Source organism: Heptranchias perlo, chromosome 14 (genome assembly GCF_035084215.1).
Source record: "Heptranchias perlo isolate sHepPer1 chromosome 14, sHepPer1.hap1, whole genome shotgun sequence".
NCBI classification, from domain to species: Eukaryota; Metazoa; Chordata; class Chondrichthyes; order Hexanchiformes; family Hexanchidae; genus Heptranchias; species Heptranchias perlo.
Window position 1 is genome coordinate 59,872,060 of NC_090338.1, and position 27,385 is coordinate 59,899,444.

Sequence of the window (27,385 nt, forward strand, 5' to 3'; positions counted from 1 at the left end):
ACCCACATGACAGGCTGTCAGCTGGAGTGGCTCTATTTAAAGGGCCATTGCTCCAAAGGCGCTTGCTGGAGGAAAATCCAAAAAAAATACAATGGCGCAGCACAGGGGCAAGGCTGCTTGAAGATTTAATGATGCTCACTTCAGCTGCTACTGGCCGGGGTGAGGCAGAGGAGGGACGTGTTTTACCCAGCTGACAGAAGGAAGTGGCCTGCCTCTGCCACCAAGAAGGCCTGGCTCGAGGTGGCAGAGGAGGTCACCAGCAGCAGCAACATTTCCCGCACCTGGGTCCAGTGCAGGAAGCGCTTCAATGACCTACCTAGGTCAGTAAAAGTGAGTATACTTACTGATTCTCCCGCATTCCATGTTCCACATCACCACCCCATCCCCCCAACTCAACTCACTGCCATCACGACTCCATCACATCACTCCTCACACCCACTTAAGGCTCATCCTCAACTTACCTTCACTTCCTGAGCACTTTCTCACCTCCCCATTTGTGATCCCACCACTACCACTCACCCCAATCCTGATCCAATGTGATGTCTCTGTCTCATACTCACCCTCTGATGCACCTCTTTCACGGTCAGCCTCACCCAAAGCAATGCATTCATCAGTTGGCCACTTCACCATCACTCACTCACACGTCTGTACTTTCTCCCCTTCTGGGAGGAGAGGGCGAGGACTGGAGGGGGTCACAACAAATAGTTGTCCTCACAGACACAGAGCAGGAGGCCCTGGAGATCAGCTGCACCCTTGAGTGCCTATCCGTCAGGGATGCCAAGACTGGCACCCCATAAAGGTCTGGTGACACAACTTTAACATTCATCACACACAACATGAATTGATGTTGAACACCTCAGCATGCTTATCGTAACATGACACATCTGTGATGATGCTTAATATTGCCTTCTGTTCTCTTCCAGGCCCTTCAACGACTGCAGAGGGCGATTCCTCAGAGGAGCTCCCGGCCTCTGAGGGCGCACTGTCACATCTTAGCGAGCCATCCACCAGCGCAGATACTCACACCTTGGTGGGTCCTAATAGTCAGTTAGTTGAGTTGTCACCTGGTGAGTCACCACAGACAAGTGAGCACGAGCAGACACTGGTGGCAGGGGCAGCTGCAGAGAGTCTGCATCGTTGGGCGCATTCCTCTCCAGGCACTGCTCAGCTGGACGCAGATGCTGAACCCTGAAGGCCATCCTTTAAAAGGAGATTGATCGAGGGACAGCAGCACATTTGCGAGGTACTGGATCAGGTGCCACACACACTCTCCACAATAGTGCAGAGGATGGAGGAGTCCAACTTCTGCATTAGTGGAATGGCGGCATAGGTACAGGAGAGAATCTCTGAGATAGTGTCACAGGGATGTGAGCAACTGTCTGAGATAGTGTCGCAGGTAAGGGAATGTCTGCGATGGAGAGAGGGCTAGCCTCCATTGAGGTTCAAGCACAGCTCATAAATGAGTCCATTCAGGCCCTGACAACGGCCATTCGCTCTCAAGGTGAACAAACATTCTGCCGCCTTAAACAGGCAGATAGAAACTTTACAACTGAGCTTACAAGGCATCATACGTGTCCTCCAAACTGTTCTCCAGCAGGGTGGTAGGCGTGATGTGGGCCTGGCCCAGGAGAGGGATGATAGTAAAAGGGGACATGCAATTGGGGACACCACTCAATGCGCCCCCACGTCTTACACGTTGTCCCCCTCTCGACCAGTACCCGAAATGCTGCCTCCTCTCCAGGTAGCCGAGTCTGTCCCCGTGCAGGTGAAGCAGTCATTGGTGGGGCCCTCACGGGCTCCAAAACCCAAAGGGCGTAGGCCGAAAGCATCTAAGCAATCAGGGCATGAACATGAGCAAGCTGCCACTACCTCTGCTGCAGCCACAGAGGATGCATCATGTAGAAGCGGTAGGAAGAGAAAGGCTAAGGATTTGTTATCACAAAGGGTATGCACAAGGGTGTCCGACAGAATGTCATGATTTTCATTTATATTTGGTTTTTGTTAGTCACATTAAATGTTATTATTCTCAACACTACTGCCGCGCCTTGCCCATTCTTAATTCGCTTTTATGATAGCGCCCTTTCATGTGCTTCACTGTGAACGACAACACTTGATGCCACCCATTGGGTCAATTTACAGTGGGTGTATGTGTAGTTGCAGGACTGGTTTGTGTAGGGGTGGGGGGGGAGGGATCGGTTGGGCTGGTGTTGGCGCTGGTCTTTCCAGGTGGTGTGAGGACTGGACTGTTCTCACTTTCTGATCTTAGGAGAACCGTTCACATATCAGAACAGTGATGTGGCTGTCGTTGTATCGACACTTGCTCGCTGATGGGGTTCCTCAGAGGGGCCATGAACCACATGTGCAGGGGGTATCCCTTGTTCCCGAGGAGCCAGCCCTTAAGAGTGTACGGTGTGTGGAAAAGCCCCGGGATGTTGGATTCCCACAGAATGAAGGAATAGTGGCAGCTGCCAGGGAATCTAGCGCACACGTGAAGGAATCTTTTGTGGTAGTCACAAACGAGCTGAGCGTTGATGGATTGATACCCCTTTCTGTTGAAGAACAGTCCTAGCTCGTGGGAGGTGCTCGAATTGCGAAATGGGTGCAATTGATTGCACCTGTACATGTGGGAAGCCAGCCACTGCCTTCTCCATCTGGCTGAGGTTGTCCGTGGGGCAGTTGACGTATTGCGAGGCCCTGCGAAACAAGCCATCGGTGACCTGCCTTATGCACTTGTGTGCAGACGACTGAGAGACCCCAGCGATGTCCCCGGTGGCACCCCTGGAATGATCTGGAGGCGAAGAAGTTGAGGGCAGTGGTGACTTTAATAGGACGGGTAATGAGATGCTGCCAGGCCCAGCCGGGAGCAGCTTGGCATGAAGGAGGCTGCAGATGTCTGTGATCACCTGGCGACTCACTTTCAGCCTCCGTATGCATTGCTGCTCAGAGAGGTCCAGGAAGCTGAGCCGCGGTCTGTAGACCCTCTTGCAAGGGTAGTGCCTCCTGCGACGGTGCTCCCTCTGTTGTTGCCCTCAGTGCTCTTGTGCAGGTGCCTATGGCACAGCACTGTGTTGTGGAGCTCCAAGTGGCGGAATTGCATGCCGTGCCTGGCAAGGATGGTGATGTTGTTCGTCCTCGGATGTAATTGTGAATGCAGTCATCGTGCCCCCCATCCACGTGGTGTCAGTTTGAGGGAATCCGGAAAGTTGTAAATATGTGTAAACAGAACAATTCTGAGTTCAAGAATTTTCAGTCTAAGCAGAAAGATCTCCCAGCCAAAAGTTTGTCTGCAACACCTGAGTGCCCTGCTGCAATAACTGACCTTTTATCGCCATCTGTCAAATCGGCATTTAAATGTCCAACTGGCTGCTGCCTGAAACACAGCTCCTTGAACGTGGAGTGTTTCCCACAGCACGGGAAACACGCTGAGGCTGAATTAAAATCGCACCCCTGCATCAATCTCCACAAAATTAACAACTTCAACGATCTCAATAACTATCGTCCCGCCGGCTTTAATTGCCGGCGGGACTTCTGGAGTGGTGAAGCGCGCATGCACACAGGTGCGTCTGTGGGAACCCCGCAAGTCGGCGGGTTGGAGCCGACTTCCAAACCCACTCGGGATTTTCCCGATTTTCGCAGCCCCCAGCGCACCCGCAATTCCATGCTAAAATCGGCCCCAATCTCTCCCAGTTTCAACCGGCTTGGGGATCAGTTACAGTGAATCATAAGATAGGGCATCATCGATGTCACTTCTGCCGTTAGGTCTGCTGTCTTGCTGATCATTGGCTATATTGAGGTAATGCCCAGCTCCAACGGTTTAACCAAAATGGGCACAGTTAGTGCAGTGTCTCATGATGGCATCTGGATGCTTTTGCCGATTCGTCTGATGTGGCAGAAAATGCACGGAGCCAGAATCATCCACGTAATTATGGAAGTAGTGGTCCATCTCAAGGCTCAGATGCCGGGGATTGAGGGCCACTTCAATCTCAGGAGGCTCGTGCACATGCAGCAGTCAGCCACCTCATATTCCTGCTACTGAAGTAAACTAGGTTTAAGAGCATTTCATGTCACACACTGTCACGAAGGGGAAGCATTGTGGAAGTCAACAGTAGACATTCAAAAGATGGTTATTAAAAAAAACTGGTTTCATTGAGTGTTCCCACAAAGGTTTGGGACTATGTTTTAACAATACCATGAGTGGGAAATTTATGAGTTGAATGGAAGATTTACGGCAATTTTAGATGACATATTTGTGGAGAACTTGACAACTGGCGCTCCCAGGCAGCAATGAATTCTCCTTTGCAGATTCTTCAGACTGCCCCTGCTTCTCTTAATGATGCTTATTCTATGCCTTCCTCTTCCAGCGCCTCCATGATGATGCCGCTTTCCACTTGAGACAGTGTAAAGTAAAAGAAATATACCAGTAAATGGAAAGCACTAAATTTATCCAATTAATTGTTTGTGTATCAGACAGTTCTAAACCATACTGAAACTTTTTAACGGTTCAAAATAAAAAATACCATAGGAATTGGACCACAGTCTGCTATATGAGCACTCCTACTTTGAAAACTTTTACTGGTAACTTACCAAACAGCATTACTGAGCAATGGGTCACTTGTCCTTTAACTTATAATTTTGCAGTGAAAGTATATAGTATGAGTAGTGCTGGGAAGTGACAAGTTACTTTTGTAGTTCTTCTACTTGAATCTCTGGGTTGGGCTCAAAATCTAATCAATCTCTCATCAACAGTACTGGGGATGGTCGTTCAGGGAGAGAGGGTGAGACGATAAAAATGAAGTGTTTTTTGTATGAAGACATATTTGATAAGTGTCAAAAGTTAAGGTGTTGGGGATTGTGCAGTTTAATTAGTGTAATTTTCACTCCTTTACGTTTAGGGCAAAGAAAGTGAAGAACGCAGCCGGGTGGTCCACATCAGCAACTTGCCTTCTGTTGGCTACTCTGATTCAGAAATTGTTTGCCTCGGTATGCCCTTTGGAAAAGTGACCAACTACCTACTGATGAGAGTTAAGAATCAGGTACTGTAGGATTAAAAATGCTAGACGTAATGTGAAATATTTCACTGAGTAACACAATTAAATTAATGGTACAGCATATTGGTGTGTTTTCTGAGAGGTGGGCTCAGTTTGAAATATTAATCTACAAATACCAGTGGGTGTGACTAGTTGGTATTGCAGCGATTGCAAAATGATACTTAATACTGTGCTGTAGGTTCCAAAAGATACAGAACACACTTTGTTCACTTTCAGAATATCTGTGAAGTTATACACTGTTGCAGATTTCTTGATTTTCCTTGTTCATGCTGTTAGCATTTGACAATCGTCCTCAGTTTGGATCATTCAAATTGGATTGGCATTTATTTTGATTCAGCATTTGTTTAGCACTTCTAATTCTCAGCTAAAATAGAATAGGTATTATTTACGTGATGCATTTTAATACTTAACTGCAAATTTGGTGCAGAATGCAATTAGCTGCCATCTAAGCAGCTTGCAAGTGATGAATTTTTTTTCATTCTTGGGATGTGGGTGTCACTGGCAGGGTCGACATTTATTGCCCGTCCCTAGTAGCCCTCGAGGTGGTGGCGGCCTTCTTTGTGAACTGCTGCAGTCCTTGTAGTGAAGGTGCTAACACAATGCTGTTAGGTACGGAGATCCAGGATTTTGACCCAGCAACGATGAAGAAACGGCGAGATATGTCCAAGTCAGGCTGGGTTATGACTTGGAGGTGATGGTGCTCCCATGCACCTGCATTGTATTTGGGAAGTGCTGCCGAAGAAGCCTTGTTGAGTTGTATCAAACCGCTAGAAAATGATGAATGAGTGGTAAATGAGCTGCCCATTTCTACACATGATAAATTCCATAAGGAGTGCCTGAGTCTGTGTGATGGATTGGTTTTTGAAACAGCTTTCAGATGGTGATAACATCAAGTGATTTACTTGGTATATAAGGGTTTCTTTCTTTCTCATTCTGTTTTTTTCCATCTTTTACTTTTGATGCATAGGCAGTTGATTAGTTCATCAATACAAATAGTTGTAACTTCACAAAAACAGCTTTACTGCTCCTAGTGATGAATTTGGAATGAATTACTGGCATTAGGGGTGTATGCAGATATTGAGATTAAATGTTGACATTACAGACCTATGAGCAGAAGATGTAGATGGCAGGGAGAAAAAGAACGAATGAATAGTTTGACAAAGATAGATCCAACGAGCTATGAAGCGTCGCATCATTGGTGAGGGTGACATAATTGCCATTGTAAGACTTAGATCGAGTCTACAGCACAGAAACAGGCCATTCCGGGCACCTGGTCTATGCCAGCGTTTATGCTTCACATGAGCCTCCTCCCACCCCTCTTCATCTAACCCTATCAGCATGTCCTTCTATTCCTTACTTTCCTGTGTGTTTATCTAGTTTCCCCTTAAATGCATCTATGCTATTTGCCTCAACTACTCCTTGTAGTACCGCGTTTCACATTCTTACCACCTTTTGGGTAAAGAAGTTTCTCCTGAATTCCTTATTGGATTTATTAGAGACTATCTTACATTGATGACCTCTAATTTTGGACTCCCCCACAAGTGGAAACATTTTCTCTACGTCTACCCTATCAAACTCATTCATTATCTTAAGGACCACTATCAGGTCACCCCTCAGCCTTTTCGAGAAAAAAGTCCCAGCCTGTTCAGCCTTTCCTGATAAGGATGCCTCTCAGTTCTGGTTTCATCCTTGTGAATCTTTTTTGCACCTTCTCCAATGCCTCTATATCCTTTTTATAATGTGGAGATCAGAACTGTGTACAATATTCATTCCCAAGTGTGGTCTGACCAAGGTTCTATATAAGTTTAACCTAACATCTCTGCTTTTCAATTCTATTCCTCTAGAAATGAACCCCAGTGCTTGGTTTGCCTTTTTTAAGGCCTTATTAACCTGCGTCGCTACGTTTAGTGATTTGTGTATCTGCACCCCTGGATCCCATTACTCCTCTACCTTATTTAGACTTTTATTATCCAAGCAATTTGTGTCCTCCTTATTCTTCCTACCTAAATCCACCACCTCACTTGAAATTCATTTTCCAATTACACGCCCAATCATTCTGCAAGTTCATTAATGTCTTGTATTTTGTCCCATTCTTTCTTCGTATTAATTAGACCTCCCAATTGGTGTCCTCCGCAAATTTTGAAATTGTACTTCCGATTCCCATGTCCCAATCGTTGATGTAAATTGTGAGCAACAGTGGTCCCAGCACCGATCCCTGTGGAACAGCACTTCCCACCTTTTGCCAGATTGAGTAGCCACCCTTAACCCCTACTCTCTGCTTTCTATTTTGTAACCAGCTTGCTATCCATCCTGCTACCTGTCCCCTGACTCCACATGCTTTGACCTTAGTCATGAGTCTACAATGCAGTACCTAATCGAACGCCTTTTGAAAATCCAAATATATTACATCTACTGCATTAGCCTTGTCTACTCTTTCTGTTGCTTCTTCAAGCATGACCTTCTCTTTCGAAATCCATGCTGACTATTGTTTATTATGTTTTTGTTTTCTAAATGTTTTTCTATTACATCTTTGAGTAAAGATTCCATTATCTTTCCTACCACCAGTTGATATTTTTCCCACCACCAGTTGGAAAAATAGAAATGGCAGAAGCAATTTGAGTAGAAATTGGGAATGGTAAAGATGGCAGAGTAACCACTGGCAACTTTTTTAGACCTCTAATTCAAGGTAAACAGCACAATATAAGATGGTGGACAGATCAAGGAGATGTGAAAGCACAAGTATTTTAATTGAGGTGATAAATAATTGTTTCTTAGTGCACCTTATGAAGCACAATACTAGGGCTGATGCTATATTAGATTTAACATTCCACCAGAAGTGATTAATAACCCCGATTGTGAGTAAATACTTGAATTTATTCTAAGGATCATTGAATCATTAGATATATAGTAATAAAGCTAAGGCCAAAAATAGTTAAAAATGTGCGAGACCTTAAAGGATTCAAATGAAGGCCTGTTGCATTTGAAGACCATGAACTAACAGAGTGGGGGGAGGAACACCTGCTGCCCAGGTACACATTTTCTTGAAAAGATGGTGTTCATGGTGAGTTTCCCCAGAAAGATGATGGCCATTCCTAATTATAAGTGAACTTGTTTGAAAGATTGATTACATCTCTGCCTATGGTAAGTAATCTATTTCTGCCGTGGTGCTGAACCCACTAAGTTTTTCAGGCCTTAGTTATACTTCCTAATGATCTTTTGTTTCAACTACAGGTTTTCCTGGAAATGGAAACACACCATATAGCGATGACCATGATTGAAAAGTTCAAGAAAATACCTCTAATGTTCCATGGCAGAGAGCTGAAAGTATACATGTCTCAGAAGTACAAGAACCTAGTGTTGAGGGTAAAGCACCAAGCGTTGAGGGTAAGTTATGTGACTAATGTTAGGTTGTGATTATAAGGATTGAGCCCACTGGTTGGATAAGGCTGAAGTTTTGGCATCTGGATTAGCAAAATCAGACTGTTTTGTTGAAAAATGCTCTTTCAATTTGCATTGTCATTGTGGCATCATTTGCTTCAACAAAACACACTACTTCTGCCTGAGCAGGACCAGCACTGTTCCAGTGAGTAGCATTGTTGAGCAGATGGGCAGTGCTGACTGGTATTTTAGAAGCTGAATGGTTTCAAATACCTATTCACAGCATGTACCAGAACAAGTAGACTGTGCATGCACATTGGTCCCCTGATATCTTGTGTCACAAACCTGGAAGTTTCTGCTGCATTTGATGTATATCAGCAGCATGATGATGCTGTCATACTCTAACAAACAAGTAACTTAAACTGTGTAGCAAGAAAGTCCCTTCATCTAAATATGGAAGTTAGTAAGAGTCCTCTGCATATTTCAAGAATTAACTCAGGTTGCAACAGGGGAGTTGATATTTCTTTTTCTCCTTTCAGAAACAAGACAGAGAGGTTGAAGAACTGTTAAGAAACAGAGAGCGGGAAAACCGGTAAGCTGTGTACTTAAAAGTGTAAGAGAGAAACCCTGTTCTATTCACCTATGTAGGCTAGATTTCAACAGTAACCCATGGAGAATTATTCTAACTTGTTTGAAGGAGAATTAAGTAGATGTGATTAGGCTACAACTTAATGTATTTCAGACCATTTTAACCATTACTAATTCTTCAGAAATTTAAACAGAATCACCTTTATAAATATCCACAGCATATGATTTGTGCAGCTGGCATTTTGGAGTATCAAGGTACTTTGCCACACTGGTATAGGTTACTAAACAGAAGCTACTTGTTTGTCCACAGGTAACAAAGGACAGCATTGCTGTAAACATCTCTACTGCTAATTTCAGGTGGAGGCTTGCAGGTTGGGTGACTGCCATCTCTGCCATAGATAGATTGTAGCATAGGAAAAGAAATAGAAACAGAAAGGAGGGAAAAATTTGAAGACAATAAAAAATGAGTGTAATCTCTCTCTCTCTCGCCCTACCACATGCATCTAGTGGAAGATGTTGTGGAAACCAAATAGAAAAAAGACAGACCATTCTGTTCAGGCTAAAATGGCCTCTGCTCCCCTAATATCAGCTGAAATCAGGAGCTCAATATCCAAGTAATCCCTGATACATAACAATAGCATGCCATTATATGGCGAAGTGTGTTGGAGCTCTGATCTTTTCCTTTAAGAAAACACTAATGGTGGCACATTTTAAAATATCTAAATGATACATTCACATTTTTGCTGTTTGATTTCAGGAAAAGGGGTCGTTCTCATAGTCCTTCTAAAAGAGCACGATCTCCCAGCGTTAAGAGAAAGGCTCAAGACAAATCCAGAAATTCTAAGGAAACTGACTATGACAAAACACAGATGGGCTGTCCTTCAATGGAGGAGGACATGGATCCGAAACAGATGGAAGGAGAGAATGTTGCAAAAATGAAGTCACAGGATGGCACTTCCCCAGATACTGAGAACTACGAGGAACTTGGTGGGGCAGAAGACTTACTGATGACATATGATGAATCAGTGAAGGATAAGCCTGAACTTGGTGACAGAGAGGGCAATATGGAGGTGGAATTGGAAGCAGAAATGGGAGTTGGGCATTTCAAAGAATGTGAAACTAAGGAGGAGTCTGATGATGCAGAACCAAGCTCTCAAATCACAGCACAATTATCTGAGAAGGTAGACATCAAAAGTTCAAAGGTTGAGCTCTTGCATATAGTTCATTTAAATATACCTCCAGCAACTTTTACTTAGAAAGTGTTAAACTCTATGATTTGTAATTAATTATCCTGTGATGAAATACAGGAAAGGGTAAAACTGATGTGGATTGTGGATTCATGCATTTCAATCAGTGTTCATACCCCTTTTACTTCGCTGTTATCACTGCTTTTGAATTCTTGCATTTGTCATTTTTCATTCTGGATTCAGTTCAGAAGATATTTACAGTATAGTGAATGTGGTATTGTTAGGAATGGGTAAGTGTATGCAGTACTTTACAGTAGGAACAAAACAAAGATTCAAGATGATAAAGTCATTCACTTACATGAAATAGAAGTTTTTTTTTTAACAAGAGTGTCTGTCTACTCTCCCATCCCTTTTACAAGTACTACTTTGTCCTTCTGCAGCTGGAGAGTCTGGGATGAGTTGTTACTTCTAAGCTTCTGCTCGGCAGTGCAAAACTATGGCTGAGGGAACACCCAACGTTTTTCATGCAACCTTCATAGACATATTGAATATTGCTATTTTCTCATGGGGGGAGGGGACATACAAGGAGGCTGTCCCTTTAAGAAATTCATAATCTTTGTGGTTGTGATCTTGTACCATACTTAACTTGGCAACCTTGTATACCCAGCAAATTTCTTTCTCATCTTAGATGTGAGCTCCAGGTGAGACAACGTTCACTTGCTCTGTGACCTCCATTCATACTGCTTTGGTGCTGTTCTTTATTGCAGGGTGGCTCTCACTTCCAAAAAATCCACTATTCTCTGAAGTTCCTCTAAAGTTATGTCATTAAATGGGGCAGTTCTCATTTCCTGTCTGCTCCCAAGAATTTTTTCTTTCAGTTGTAGAAAAGCTGTACGGGTGACTTGGAGCCTTTTGAGCGCTCCTTACGCTGGATAATCTGGCCCCAGGGTGCTTCCAGCATGTTGTGCGCTGGGAGCCCTGGTGATTTATTATAGTGAGTTGACCTTGCATTATAGCATAAGGTCCACAGAGGAGCAGTCCCACAGCTACTGGGCTGAGACTGCATTATTCATCCCTTTATATCAGCCCACTGTGGCCTAACCTTTTGCAATCAACTATGCTTCAGCCATCAGGCAGTGCCAGCTGATCTGATGAAGTTGGCTTTGATTTTATGAATCCTTCTCAGTAACTGACTCACATCACATCCAGTTTTACATTTTCACACAACTTTTCAAAGGTTATGAACCTTACTTAAAATTCATCCAACAGCTCAAATGCCTCCCCTCTTCATTTGGGCTTCTCAACCTCTGGGTTCTTGTGATCAATCATGTTAATGCTGGGGGTAATGCCTTCTACCTTCACCAGTTTCAAGGTCTCCAAGCTCCAAAATAAAAGAATAAAACTAATCAGCGTTACAGAAGTAACCACTGCTTTATGATTTCTTGTAACAAAAAGCAGATAGCTGTTTTGGTTAAAGTTTGTGTTTGGGAAAGGAGGAAGGAAGAAGAGAGCGAAAGTGTGGTTGCATTTGGGAAAGGACAGTGAAAATGGTAGCCGTGTTGTTTTAAGAATCTCGGTCCTGTGGGAGCATCCCTCTAGCAAGTCAGTCCTTGGAACTGAGGCCCCCAGATATGCTCTAGATAGATAGGAAACAGAATCTAGTTTGGCACAGAGGCACTCCTGTACTCCCAGAATAGAAGAGAAAAGAACATTTGTAGGAAGAATTCTTAGGAATACTCCTGTATGGATGCATCAGTTGAGCCATATTGGCTTGTATAGCCAAACAGAAAACATTGAGGTCTTCCAGATTTCATAATCATCTTCAGTATTAGTGACAAAGTCTTTGTGTTTGGCCATTAATCCAGTGCTGCTTGGTGGCCTTTCCAGATGAGTGATGACCATAACAGTTGCTGACTTGTCCTTGGACCATTTCGTTGCTTGTTGGTGCAGACTTTAGCACTATCTGAAGAAGTTGCCTCAGCTGCAGCATTGATCCAGATCAACTCCAATCCAAAGTCCAAGTGACCTTCACCCTCTGTAGAAAGATCCCCCCTATCCTGCTTCTGTTTTCTATGAACTTTTTTTCTGAGTTCATGCCTTACTTTATGAATTTGATTATTGCTCATTTGCTTCCTTTCAGAATGGCTGAATTAATTCAAACTCAATAAGGGCAAAGTCTCAGTGTTTCCTATCTGATTGATGTGAATGAAGGAAACCATGCCTAAATGAGCTAATCCATTATTCTGTTGCCTTAGTAAAAAAAAACAGTTTTTGAGCAGCTGAAAAATCTTAATTTGCAAGTGAGTTTGTCCCTCCATCATAAGATCAGAAATGGGGATGTTCGCTGATGATTGCACAGTGTTCAGTTCCATTCGCAACCCCTCAAATAATGAAGCAGTCCGAGCCCGCGTGCAGCAAGACCTGGACAACATCCAGGCTTGGGCTCATAAGTGGCAAGTAAAATTTGCGCCAGATAAGTGCCAGGCAATGACCATCTCCAACAAGAGAGAGTCTAACCACCTCCCCTTGACATTCAACGGCATTACCATCGCCGAATCCCCCACCATCAACATCCTGGGGGTCACCATTGACCAGAAACTTAACTGGACCAGCCATATAAATACTGTGGCTACAAGAGCAGGCCAGGGGCTGGGTACTCTGCGGCGAGTGACTCACCTCCTGACTCCCCAAAGCCTTTCCACCATCTACAAGGCACAAGTCAGGAGTGTGATAGAATACTCTCCACTTGCTTGGATGAGTGCAGCTCCAACAACACTCAAGAAGCTCGACACCATCCAAGATAAAGCAGCCCGCTTGATTGGCACTCCATCTACCACCCTAAACATTCACTCCCTTCACCATCGGCGCACAGTGGCTGCAGTGTGTACCATCCACAGGATGCACTGCAGCAACTCGCCAAGGCTTCTTCGACAGCACCTCCCAAACCCGTGACCTCTACCACCTAGAAGGACAAGAGCAGCAGGCACATGGGAACAACATCACCTGCACGTTCCCCTCCAAGTCACACACCACCCCGACTTGGAAATATATCGCCGTTCCTTCATCGTCGCTGGGCCCAAATCCTGGAACTCCCTTCCTCACAGCACTGTGGGAGAACCGTCACCATACGGACTGCAGCGGTTCAAGAAGGCGGCTCACCTCCACCTTCTCAAGGGCAATTTGGGATGGGCAATAAATGCCGGCCTCGCCAGCGACGCCCACATCCCATAAACGAATAAATTTTAAAAAATAATGAAGCTGCTGCATCACATTGTGAACCTATGACTTTTTATCAGTAGTATTTTTTTTCCTTTTTAGAGATCAGAAGGCATACGATGTCCAGAATACATGGAGGAATTTTTTGCCCTGGATGAGGGTGATGATCCGGATGCTATTCTGTCTCAGAAAATAAGACCTGTCCAAACATATAAAATGGATGCTGATGACAGCAGAGATGAGCAAGATGCCAAAACACAAAGTTATGATCTAAGATACAATATGGATGAAAACACTGAAGTTGAAATAAAAACAGGTGATGAAGTGAAGGAAAACAGTCCCACAACATGTGTGGAACCATCATGTGAGCAGATCCAGGCTCTCTCTCCTCTTCCAGATGAATACAAGCTTGGGCCATATAAACCTAACAATCCTGTAGGTAAGGTATCAGTAAATTTCCTATAAACGTTCTGTGGCGTTTCATTTTGACAGTCACTTGCATCACATTTCTACTCTTTGCCAAACGGACTTTTTGTCTAGGTTTTCTTCAATTATGCAAACTGAATCTAATTTTCCAACATCGATGCAAGTGTTTTGAAATTAACTTAAATTGACTTAAATGTGTTGGCTCTATCTTATTTAAGCATCCTTCACATATTAATCCCTTTATTTTTTTTCTCCCTTTCACTACTGATTCTTTGTTAGGTACCGTTCTACATGTGCTAGCAGGCATTTGCCAGTTCTTCATAGGTGAGAGTGTGCAATGACTATAGGAGGCTATTTGAGCAAATCCAATCCTGTCCGTACGAGCATACTTTCTAGCAGGATCACTGATTACCAATCAAGAGTGGGGACCCCTAACTGATTTTCCCTTCCCTACTACCATCCCACCACCACCATTGCCTAGGGGCACTGAGGGCAGTGTAAAATTCTAGGCATATAAATAGTAAGAGGAGGGTAGGGGCCGATTAGGGACCAAAAAGGAAATATACGCATGGAGGCAGAGGGCATGGCAGAGGTACTAAATGAGTACTTTGCATCTGTCTTTACCAAGGAAGAAGATATGGCCAAAGCCACAGTAAAAGAGGAGGTAGTTGAGATACTGTATGGGATAAAAATTGATAAAGAGGAGGTACTAGAAAGGCTGGCTGTACTTAAAGTAGATAAGTCACCAAGTCCGGATGGGATGCATCCTAGGTTGTTGAGGGAAGTAAGGGTAGAAATTGCAGAAGTACTGGCCACAGTCTTCCAATCCTCCTTAGACACTGGGGTGGTGCCGGAGGACTGGAGAATTGCAAATGTTACACCCTTGTTCAAAAAAGGATGTAAAGATAAACCCAGCAACTACAGGCCCGTCAGTTTAACCTCAGTGGTGGGGAAGCTTTTAGAAACAAAATTCCAGGACAAAATTAATAGTCACTTAGGCAAATGTGGATTAATAAGGGAAAGCCAGCATGGATTTGTTAAAGGTAAAGTGTGTTTGACTAACTTGATTGAGTTTTTTGATGAGGTAACAGAGAGGGTTGATGTGTATATGAACTTCCAAAAGGCGTTTGATAAAGTGCCACATAATAGGCTTGTCAATAAAATTGAAGCCCATGGAATAAAAGGGGCCGTGGCAATATGGATACAAAATTGCCTAAGTAATAGGAAACAGAGTGTAGTGGTGAATGGCTGTTTTCAAACTGGAGGAAGGTATGCAGTGGTATTCCCCAGGGGTTGGTACTGAGACCACTGCTTTTCTTGATATATATTAATGACTTGGACTTGGGTGTACAGGGCACAATTTCCAGATTTGCAGATGATACAAAACTTGGAAGTGAAGTAAACAGTGAGGAGGATAGTGATAGATTTCAAGAAGACATAGAGAGGCTGGTGGAATGGACGGACAAGTGTCAGATGAAATTTAAACGCTGACAAGTGTAAAGTGATATATTCTGGTAGGAAGAACGAGGAGAGGCAGTATAAACTAAAGAGTACAACTCCAAAGGGGGTGCAGGAACAGAGAGACCTGGGGGTATATGTACACAGGTCGTTGAAGGTAGTAGGACAGGTTGAGAAAGCGGTTAAGAAAGCATACGGGATCCTGGGCTTTATAAATAGAGGCATAGAGTACAAAAGCGAGGATGTTATGTTGAACCTTTATAAAACATTGGTTCGGCCACGGTTGGAGTATTGTATCCAATTCTGGGCATTGCACTGTAGGAAGGATGTGAAGGCCTTAGAGAGGCCGCAGAAAAGATTTACTAGAATGGTTCCAGGGATGAGGGACCTCAGTTACATGGAAAGGCTGGGATTGTTCTCCTTAGAGCAGAGAAGGTTGAGACGAGATTTGATAGAGGTGTTCAAAATCATGAAGGGTCTAGACAAAGTAACTAAAGAAAAACTGTTCCCACTGACGGAAAGGTCATGAACCAGAGGACATAGGTTTAAGCTGATTGGCAAAAGAACCAAAGGCAACATGAGGAAAACTTTTTTTTACGCGGCAAGTGGTTGGGATCTGGAATGCACTGCCTGGAAGGGTGGTGGAAGCAGGGTCAATTGTGGCTTTCAAAAAGGAATTAGGTGGGCACCTGAAGGAGAAAAATTTGCAGGGCTATGGGGAAAGAGCAGGGGAGTGGGACTAGCTGGATTGCTCTTGCAGAGAGCCGGCACAGGCTCAAATGGCCTTCTGAGCCATATCTATTCTATGATTCTATGAATAGCTCCTTTCCTTGGCTGAGAGAGCTAACTGTGGAGAAAGAAACAGAATTAACGTTTCAGGTCGAAGACCTTTCTTCAGAACTGGAAGATGTTAAAGAGTTAAAGTTTTTGAGCAAGTACAGAGACAGGGAAAGGGGGGAGGGAGGGTAGGGGAGGAAAGAACAAAAGGGAAAGTTTCTGATAGGGTTGGAGGGCAGGAGTGATTAAATGACAAAAGGAATGATGGTGCAAGGCAAGGAAGGTGGTAATGGGACAGGTTAAGAAACAAAAGATTTAACCTATTTATTTTAAAGATTCAAGACTTAACCTGGCCCATTACCACCTTCCTTGCCTCGCACCATCATCCCTTTTGTCATTTAATCACTCATGCCCTCCACCCTATCAGAGACCTTCCCTTTTGTTCTTTCCTCTCCTCCTCCCTTTCCCTATCTCTGTACTTGCTCAAAAACTTTAACTCTTTTCACATCTTCCAGTTCTGATGAAGGGTCATCGACCTGAAATGTTAATTCTGTTTCTTTCTCCACAGATGCCGCCTGACTTGCTGAGCTTCTTCAGCATTTTCTGTTTTTATTTCAGATTTCCAGCATCTGCAGTATTTTGCTTTTGCATATGACTGCCAAAATTGGTCTAGGTTAATTAGTCTACCTCCCAAACGGATCCAAGTTTTGTTTCAGGCTATTTGAAAAGGAAGGACTGCTTCCTAATCTTGGGCCCATTTCTCATACTGTTAAACCCTCTTAGCTATTCTTTCTCTGCTTTAATGCCAGGTAACATCGGTCTTGAAAATCCAGATCCTGAGGACTCCGTGATGAGAATGGGCTCTTAAATAGCTTGTAAAAATGCCGTTGCAACTTTTCACAGGTTTCCTTTGACATATCCTATATTGTTGACCATTGAACCTCTTGGCAAAGAATGAGTCAGCTTTCTCTGACAACATCCAGGAGGTTCCTAGAAGCACAGTAGAGATCATGGCTGAGTGTTCTGTTGATGTGCTCACCAGCCCGCGATTTTCCGACCATTAAAGTGAATGGGCAGAAAATTGTGACTTGGCAAGTTGTAAGCGGAAAACCCCAGTTCATGTGCAGTGTTCACTGCAGACTCATCAGTGAGTTAGTTGCAGTGTAAGTTTAGAAAATGACCTTTAGAGTAACGCCCTTTTCTCCAGAGGCAGAGTACAAATTGAACTCGGAGACAGAAATGTTAGTCACAAGATACTTTCCAAATAAAAATAATTTGCTGTCACATTCATTGTTCAGGATTCTTACACCAGTAGAACTCAGTGTTTGTGTTTTGAATGGCACAGGCACCCAGCAGAAACCAGACTAATTCCTGAGGGAAATACTACACAGTGGAAATCCTAGATTTAAGAGCACTGTATATGGCACAAATCATGTTTCTGCAATGTCGTGCTTGATTTATGCATCTCTGATTTAGCGGTAGACCTGCAGATCTGGGTGCTAGAGGTGAAGTTTAACAGCAATAGAATCTTCAGTGAACAGGTTAAGTAAAAGCTGAACTAAGAAGCACTAGCATAATGTTAAGGCAATTCTGCAATGAACTCCAAAGGGTCATCTTGCCCCTTCCAGAAACTGAAAGCATGGGCGTTCCAAGCTTTTAAGCATTTTCCTTTATAGTTCAAATGCTGTCAACCATTGAACAACTAACAGAAGTGCTTGGAAAAAGCCCCATATTAATGGTAGTATGTCATCTTTTGTAGTGCAAGGCACCAAAGTAGGTACTGCTTTCAACATTTTGGAGACATGTGCGCCATATCAACTATATAACAATGGCAACTTGCATTTATATAGCGCCTTTAATGTAGGAAAACATTCCAAACATACGCCTACATACAAATGAGTAAGCTTTCTTCGAAACAGAAGAAATCATAGGGCATTGTTCCTTTAAGAATTTTGGAGCCGCCATCTGATCTTCCTCAGCCCACACCGCAATGTAATGTCTCATCTGGATTCACAACTCAATTCTACCTGTCCTATTGTTGGCAGCAGTATTCTTACTTCTTGAGCACCAAAGACAACATGATCAGAAGAGAGTTATAATTATTTTTGTGTATTTGAATTGTTCATTACTTGATTCAGTCTCTGCTGTTTCCAGTCAAGAACTGAAGTGTGGTCTAAAATGAGACTCCTGTGTACAATAGTGATGGGGATGACCACTTGACCAATCTGACTGCTGTAATACCCTGGACTCTTAAATGGATAGTTGCTAAGTGACTTTCCTCATTTGGTGAAGTATTCATTTGTAAAAAGAGGTTAAATTACATTCAAAATATATGCAAGGAAATTAATTTAATATTATGTATGCTGGAGAGAATTCTCTAAAAATGCACAGTGAAATTGAAGAGACTTTTCCAATATGATATAAGAAATAATATTGCTCCAATACTACTATCCCACCAGTTTGATATAGATCATGGGGAGGAGAGTAACGGCTAGGATTTCTTTGCAGTGAAGTATTAAAAATTGTGACTGCTCAGTAGAGAATGCAGGTATGGGCTTTATTCTATCCAGAATCTAGATTTTATTTTTATAAAAGCAAAGGTGTTCATCTTGCCAATAATATAATTAAAGTGGGTTGCACACTGAAAACACCCACTACCTCCATTTGTGCTAACAAAATTAAGTTATTACAGCATCACTTAAAAATATTTATCTGGCCATCATGATCTTCATAAATTAAAAATAGTTGGTACGGAAACCTGTGTTGATGATAGCCTGCTATTTTCCGCTAATGAAGATAGGAGTTATTGTTCAGTTGTACCATAGGTAAGCCAAAAGAAAATGGGCCAATTTGGTTCCTACTTAAGGGATTGATGCTTAGTAGAAACCCCACTGTCAGAATTTTTACCTTTTTTATAGAAAATGTATGGTTCTTGTTGATGAAGCACATTGGCTCCAATATCATAAATGCAGATGTTCATAAATATTCCATACATTTTGAAATATTCTGGAGATTTCTGTAGACTGGTGTAGATCCTGTATAATATCTGAGCTGCATTAGCTATGAACTCTCCATCTTCCAGTACATATCCTCTGCCAGTCTGGGCAGTATCTGTTGTGGTACAGGTACAAGAATGTTGCCTGCACTGTCTGGTTTGGTTCTACTTAAGTATTTGCACCAGAAGGATCGGAAAGACTATGATACGCTTTATGTTCTCTTTCAGGGTTAGATTATGTGGTTCCAAAAACCGGTTACTATTGCAAACTCTGCTGTCTCTTCTATACAAGCGAGGAGACAGCAAAGCAGACTCACTGTGGCACCATTGATCATTATCAGAGATTTAAGGTAAGTCTGATGTTCAGGTAAGCAAATTTCTCTTTCCTTCTGTACATGTCCCTTTCTTTAAAAAAAAATTCTTGTTCTGAAGAAGTTGTAAGTTTCAGAATAAGGCATACACACTGAAACCTATTTACCAGTTTCTGCTCTCAGTCTTGCAGCTTCAGCTAAGGAATAAGAATAGGCAGTTTCAGAATGTGGAGAAGGGTGGAGTACTGCCATCTCTGGTAGTCTTGGTGTTCTTGAGAGTTAATTCACTTGGGTAAGGCCTATAGGTTAGCTCAAGGGTATGTATTGTAGGAAGGGGGAGAGTCAAGTAATTCACATCAAGAATAAAATATCTTAAAGATAGTCTCTGTGATCCTGTTAGGTGGAAGATGACATAGTTTGAAGAATGAGAAAACTATTACATCACTGATTCGCTGCTGTTTTTGGCAGCACTGTTCTATTTGCTTAGGTACATTTTTAAAAGCTGCATTGCCACCTGGATCATTACAGCTATAGTCAACAGGATTTAAGCTGAGCAGCTTAATTGAGTAATTGTTATCCTACCAAATGGATGTGAAAAAATTTGTATTTATATGATGCCTCATCATGTCATTGAAACATCTGAAAATGCTGTATACAATGGGCTAGATTTTGCTGGGGTGGGGCATAAGAACATAAGAAATAGGAGCAGGAGTAGGCCAATCGGCCCCTCGAGCCTGCTCCGCCATTCAATAAAATCATGGCTGATCTGATCCTAACCTCAAATCTAAATTCATGTCCAATTTCCTGCCCGCTCCCCGTAACCCCTAATTCCCTTTACTTCTAGGAAACTGTCTATTTCTGTTTTAAATTTATTTAATGATGTAGCTTCCACAGCTTCCTGGGGCAGCAAATTCCACAGACCCACCACCCTCAGTGAAGAAGTTTCTCCTCATCTCAGTTTTGAAAGAGCAGCCCCTTATTCTAAGATTATGCCCCCTAGTTCTAGTTTCACCCATCCTTGGGAACATCCTTACCGCATCCACCCGATCAAGCCCCTTCACAATCTTATATGTTTCAATAAGATCGCCTCTCATTCTTCTGAACTCCAATGAGTAGAGTCCCAATCTACTCAACCTCTCCTCATATGTCCGCCCCCTCATCCCCGGGATTAACCGAGTGAACCTTCTTTGTACTGCCTCGGCTTGCAGCTTGCCCCGTTAGTTCCACATTTGGGTTTTTTAATTTTTTGCCCACAAAGTTGCTGCAAGTACGAGCTGATAACAGTGCAGCAGGGAACCTGGGACCTTGATGGACAATGGGACAAACGGTGCATCTCCTTAACCAATGAGATTAAAGGATTGAGAAATAAACAGAGGAAGGACTGAGATGGAGAGTGAATTAGAGTGGGTGAATTCAATGTCAAATCAGATACACAAAGAGAAATAAAGAGAGGGAAAGAAAGATTGGATTAAGAGAGAGAAAAAAAAATAGGGAAAGTATAGGGGAAAAAATTAAATTTTATATTTTTAAAATCTAAAACAATTCACAATCTGAAGGAAGGAGACTCCACACTTTTACTGTTTACTTTCTGGGCACGAGAGGTTGATTGGCAGGCATTAACAATTATCACATCGTTAAAGGGGTACTTACACTGATAATTATTAGAATTAACTTTCTGTGGTGAGTTTAATGGCCAATTAATGTGCAAATGCAGCAACTTCATGAAAATTACGGGGAGGATGAGCGCGAGATACCATTTTCGCGAAGCTAACGGTGAGGCTCAAATCAGCCAGCAGCTTGTGGCAATTCGCAATTCAAGGGGTATCTCTTCCTCTCAACAAGTTGCTGGCCAATTTGCGCATTAATAATGGCATGCGTCATTCAGATACCGTTATTTTTTCAGCATGCAGCAAGACCTGGACAACATCCAGGCTTGGGCTGATAAATGGCAAGTAACATTCGCCCAGACAAGTGCCAGGCAATGACCATCTCCAACAAGAGAGAATTTAACCACCTCCCCTTGACATTCAACGGCATTACCATCGCCGATTCCCCCACCATCAACATCTTGGGGGTCACCATTGATCAGGAACTTAACTGGACCAGCCACATAAATACTGTGGCTACAAGAGCAGGTCAGAGGTTGGGTATTCTGGGGCGGGTGACTCACCTCCTGACTTCCCAAAGCCTTTCCACCATCTACAAGGCACAAGTCAGGAGTGTGATGGAATACTCTCCACTTGCCTGGATGAGTGCAGCTCCAACAACACTCAAGAAGCTTGCCACTTTCCAGGACAAAGCAGCCCGCTTGATTGGCACCCCATCCACCACCCAAAACGTTCACTCCCTCCACCACCGGCGCACAGCGGCTGCAGTTGTACCATTCACAGGATGCACTGCAGCAACTCGCCAAGGGTTCTTCGACAGCACCTCCCAAACCCACGACCTCTACCATCTAGAAGGACAAGGGCAGCAGGCACATGGGAACACCACCACCTGCACGTTCCCTTCCAAGTCACACACCATCCCGCCGTTCCTTCATCGTCGCTGGGTCAAAATCCTGGAACTCCCTACCTAACAGCACTATGGGAGAACCTTCACCACATGGAATACAGCAATTCAAGAAGGTGGCTCATCACCATCTTCTCAAGGGCAATTAGGGATGGGCAATAAATGCTGGCCTTGCAAGCGATGTCCACATCCCATGAACGAATAAGAAAAATTCATGTAATAAAAGCAAAATTTGACTTATTCAGTCACTGTAAATCACTGGCCCTGCTTGTCATCATAATGTAAGCCAGACAGTGGCAACAAGGCAGAGTGAGGGTTTTCTGTAGCAAAGACAGTGATACTGTTTAATGCAATTTTTCTGCTATACTTTTAAAGAAAATACTGGCCAAGCAAGCTGTGGAGTACTGGAGAGAAAAGCAGCAGCAAGTGATTCTGGAGTGACTGAATAAGAACCTAGCAACCAATGAGAAGCATAATTCCAATATCACCGAAGACATTGAACACAAACTGACAACCCAGATGGACGTGGTCTTTTTGCAATTGATAAACAGGAAACATTTACATGAGTATCGTGCTCTAATGTTCAAAAACTTAGGGCTGTAAGAAAGTTTGAGTTTTGAAATGTTGACGATATGTCACAACTTTCATGTTCATTTTTCTTTTTAGTTTTGAAGCTTCATTAAGTGTAACTCCACTTGCAGCAAACCACATATCCTGCGAACTGTGAAATCCAGGTCGCAATGCCTCAATCTGATCTTCCTTTAGTGATGATCTTGAACACACTATCGTCTCTTACTATGAGCTCAGTTTCTCATCACTACCTATATTGATTTTTTTTCTGCCACACTAAAATGGCGATGATGCCTTCAGTGCTAACAGTATGAAGCTTCAAAACTTTTTAATAGGGTGGATTTGTTGCACCGCTATAAAAATAGCCCAGTGCATCAAAACTTCTAACATGCAGTATTGGTCTCTGTTTAAACATTTGGAATTGGTTTGTGTAGAGGTGCAGCTTTTAATCATTCATCACTGGTCATATGTTTTGTTGAGCTAATATAAATGTTATCGATGTAACTGGTAGTGATGGAAAAAATAAAATACTCTTTAGAAAGAAACCCATTTTTGAGAGGTGACATGAGAATGAATGAAAGGTTAAATGAGAATGAATCTCATCCGTCATTGTTCCTTTGTTGGTTAAAATTGTAATATTGAGTTCTGACAGCTATGTTTTCAACCTTAAAACCGTGAATAGGGATTTTGTAATCTGGGCTTTGTGATATATTGGACCAACACTGATATCCATCCATCTCAACCCAAACTAAGCAAATTTTGAGGGTTTTCCTTTAACACACATATACATAATGGTAAAATATAACAAATATTCTATTTTCTTGTTTTAAAATAGTTGATTCTTCATTCATTCAATCTCCATTTACAAAAAGGAATTATTGTCACCCTACAGCATAAATTATCTGGGATACTGTTGCTTTAGGAAATGTAATGATCTGGGTGATTTGTATGTACAAAGTGCAACGTACTTGAGGTTGTCCCCTCCCCCATAGATTAGCATTAATTCCTATTTTGTGTGAAGGTTGAATTTTTTTCAGAGAATGAAGAAGGTTATCTACTGTAGGTAACCTACCATTTTACTTTTGCAAGCATACTGAAGTACCATATGCAACTCTTGGTGTGCGCTTGACATACGCTTTGCAAAAGGTATGGTAAACATACGGTTATAATTTATAACAGAAACTCTCAAAATCCGCAATGAGGAGTGTTTTACAAATATCATACTCGTTCATTTGAATTTTGTTTATACCAGAACTTATTTAGCTCGTTTTATTGGGTACAGTCATGTGCAGTTTTCTTTAGGACCAAGAGATCAGTTAATGTAACGTCTGGTTGTTGCGGCACATAACCATAATTGTCGAAGGTTTAGTCCGTGATTGAATGGTGGAACAGTTTTTTAAGATCTCTGATTTGTATGAATTTTAAACCGTACATTAGGCGCTGCAGTTTCTGTAAACTTGTCTAGGCCTAAAGTGACGATGAACAACAATCTGGAATACAATAATAAAAAAAGTGTATTTTGAAAGTTCCCAGTACTATGTTTACATTTGTAGACTGAGGTAGACTCTTTCAGGATACTATCCAGATTCTCTGGTATGGACTCCAGAAGGCTTCCCAAGATCTTTGTACTTTAGCTCAATCATACAGATTGCAGCAAAATATCTTGACAGATGCATGGTGAAAATCAGGGCCTCCATACAACATGACTGCCTTAGGGAGTTTAGATATTAGGATTATACATGCATGAAAACCTATAGAGTCAGACGTGCGATGGAAAGGGAGGGTTATTTTGTTAAGTTTATTCCACTGGAGTGTTTGCTGCATTCATTTGAGTATGAACTTGCCAAATGGATAATTAAGAGGCATGAACTGCAATGGTTGCTTCAGATGTCACATGTTATCCAAAGTCTTGTATAATTGAAACTCAGTTTTAGATATTTATGTTGCTGATTGTGTCATGCATGGACTCAGAAAGGTCACTATGTAAATTCTTGCATATAGTGTGTTTTTAAGGATATTCAAAATATTTTTGGCATTAATAAAAAAAAGATTGAAAATTCCATGGGAACCAAAACAACTCAAAATAACAGTTTGACAGCATTGGATTAATAAACAAAAAGACTGACATTTGATTTTTCTTTTTGTCAATTGCACATTTTCTAAATACTATATTGTGGAGTATTTAGAAAGTGTAGTAGAAAATTAAAGCACAAATATTTTAAAAACATTTTACTGTCAATACGAGGAACATACAGCAGTGGTGTACCGAAAGTCTAACATCTCACAGAACTATTACAAAAGCTATGATTGTGTTTTGCTGTTGATAAGGTGTCAAAGATCAGATTTGAGGACATTAAGAGGTTTCTGTCTCACCGTCCTGAATTTATATAAAGTGACTTGTTATTTTCAGTTTGCCTCAGAGTCAAAACCAGATCCTTGTCTTCATCTGCACTTGAACTCAAATACTTGCTTTTGCATTTCTAAGAGCAAGCATGCTTGTCTATTAGAACTAAGAGTGTACTTAGTAAACTTCTGAGAGATGGTGTTGATATTTAAAGTATTCATACTAAATCATTGCCGATTAGAACTGTGATGTATTCTTGCTTCTTGTTTAAATCTGTGGTCTATAGTACAGACATTGTTTTGTATTCAAATTGTTTAAACATATTTCCTTAATTTTGATCTGTAACGAACCAAATGTTGTACAAAGAAGCCTTGGTAGATCACTTGTCTCCCAAACACAGGGCTGGAATTGACTTGTTAGATTACCGTGCCCATCACTAGAATCTGTCTGTTCCCAGTTCTTGGGTAGAATGCAAAAGCAAGTTGTTCCCTCTTGGCTCATCTAGCCTGAATGACATTTCTAAGTGGAGAACAGCTAAACACAGGATACTGCAGTAAGCAGAAATCCATCCTTGAAGATTAAATTACTGATCTGAAAAATGGGGTAGTTGTTGAAGTGGACCGGCTTCCTTTTATTTCATGTTTGATTGCAGTGTTGTTTAAAATTGTTTGCTTTTAAACCATTTCTTCAACCTTGATGTGTCCAGGATCAGTTGGTAAACAAGCTTTAAATGATAAAATGTGAAATTGTTGGTTTATTTTGTTTGTTTAAAATTGTGCTGTTGAGAAGGTTGGCTGGAATGGAGAGCCTGTTATGCCTGAACACTACACAATAAAAACTTTTATATTGTTATTGGTGAAAGATGGTGTTAGAGTATCAACTCCTTAAATCTTTTTTTGCCTAGCAGATGTAACAGAGTGACATGGCTTGAACTGCTGAGAAAGACAGCAGCAGGAATTTGAGAGGAGAGTTTGATTGATGGATTATGTAGAAACAGAAAATCTCAAGGTCAAAAAAACCTACAGATCCATCATAGTCCATCCATCAGGTGTCATCTTGGCTCAGTTTTCTCTCTACTGAGTTAGAACCATGTGAATTCAAGTCCCATTCCAAAACTTGAGCCTGTAATCTAAGCTAACATTTTAGTGCAGTACTGAGGGAGTACTGCATTGTTGGAATTGCCATCTTTCAGATGAGACGTTACACCAAGGCTCGTCCACTTATTCAGGTGGACATTTGGCATTATGCAAAGAGCATGAAGTTCTGGAGTCCTGGCCAACATTCCTCCCTTGAGCATTACCAAAAACAGATTATCTGGTTATTTATCTCATTCCTGTTCATGGGACCTTTTGTGCGCAAATTGGCTGCCGTGTTTGCCTACAATACAACTAACTATACTTCAAAAAATGTAATTTGTTGGCAGATCGCTTTGGGATGTCCTGAGAATGTGGTAGTTGCTATATAAATGTAAGTTAATACTTCTTACTTTTTCTAGCAGAGCATTAACCCATTTATTTTAAGATGTTTCTCCTTCACCAGAATCTGGTGGCGTAATTTCAGGGCCCTAATATATTAATGGATCTTTGAACGAGCAACTGCAGTCAAAAGGCAAAAGATGAAAACAGGTGAGAAAAAAACTGACCCAACAATCCATTGAAATCCACAATCAATAGTGACCGGAGAAGCTAACACTGGAGCCAGTGTCAGATGTCACCCACTGTCCCAGTCTGCCCACTTGAATGAATGAAATACTCCGCTGATAAATATCAGTACTGCAAATTATAAATTGCATAATTGTAGGAAACTAATGATAGAAAATGAAGAATTGGCTGGGAGCAACAAGGGGAAATAAAAATATAAACCCATCCATCCATATATAGATTTGGGTTTCCTGAACAATTATAACTTTGCCAACTTCTATGGGCAAATAGAGATGGGCAATAATTGCTAGCCTTGCCAGCGACACCCACAACCTGAGAATTAATAAGAATAAAAATTTTAAAAGCATTAAATCAGTAACTTTTTCTGGGTAATAAAGCTCACACAAGAACAAGAGATTGGGTGTGGTCTAATGATCATAATGGCAGAACCAATCAAATCATACCCCCAATAAGCCTAGCCAGTGCACAGTTCAAGCTTCAAATAGCTACTTGACCCTTTTAAATGGTATATGTGAGTAGAATCCAGCTGTTCTCTGAGTAATTTGAGAGTGTGTTAATGGTGCATAGGAGACAGGAGATGTTTTGATGTTGAGGCCTTTGAAACCTTGATGATGAAGGGAGGGAATATTGAAAGATAATTTGTAGGATGAAGGGGAATCACCTTCCCCTAAGTGGCTGATATTCCAACCATACCCAGAAGTAGCTCAGGGAATAGACATTGCCACAAACCCATCAAGCCCAGGAAGTCCACAAGAAATGACAAATGATGAAATCTGTAACAGTAAATAATATTGATGAACATCAGTATAAATGGAGATGAAAAACTTATCACCTGAGCTAGATACCTCACAGCACATTAGGTGGGTGAAGTGAAACTTTGTCTAGAATGCATTACAAAATAAATAAGCAATCAGG

The 27,385-nt window shown here is 42.0% G+C and overlaps 1 protein-coding gene across 2 annotated transcripts in view; it reads left to right on the plus strand.

The window, feature by feature from the left end:
• The window catches only part of LOC137332561 (matrin-3-like), an 82,494-nt gene extending 56,824 nt beyond the window's left edge, over positions 1-25,670 (plus strand). For both annotated transcript variants that reach the window (XM_067996482.1, XM_067996483.1), the window contains exons 9-15: positions 4,893-5,033; positions 8,280-8,432; positions 8,966-9,018; positions 9,772-10,195; positions 13,520-13,856; positions 19,302-19,423; positions 22,271-25,670. In XM_067996482.1, the coding sequence (XP_067852583.1) occupies positions 4,893-5,033; positions 8,280-8,432; positions 8,966-9,018; positions 9,772-10,195; positions 13,520-13,856; positions 19,302-19,423; positions 22,271-22,336 (1,296 nt within the window). In that variant the 3' untranslated portion in view covers positions 22,337-25,670. The remainder of the gene's footprint in view (positions 1-4,892; positions 5,034-8,279; positions 8,433-8,965; positions 9,019-9,771; positions 10,196-13,519; positions 13,857-19,301; positions 19,424-22,270) is intronic.
• The last annotated feature ends 1,715 nt before the right edge of the window (positions 25,671-27,385 follow it).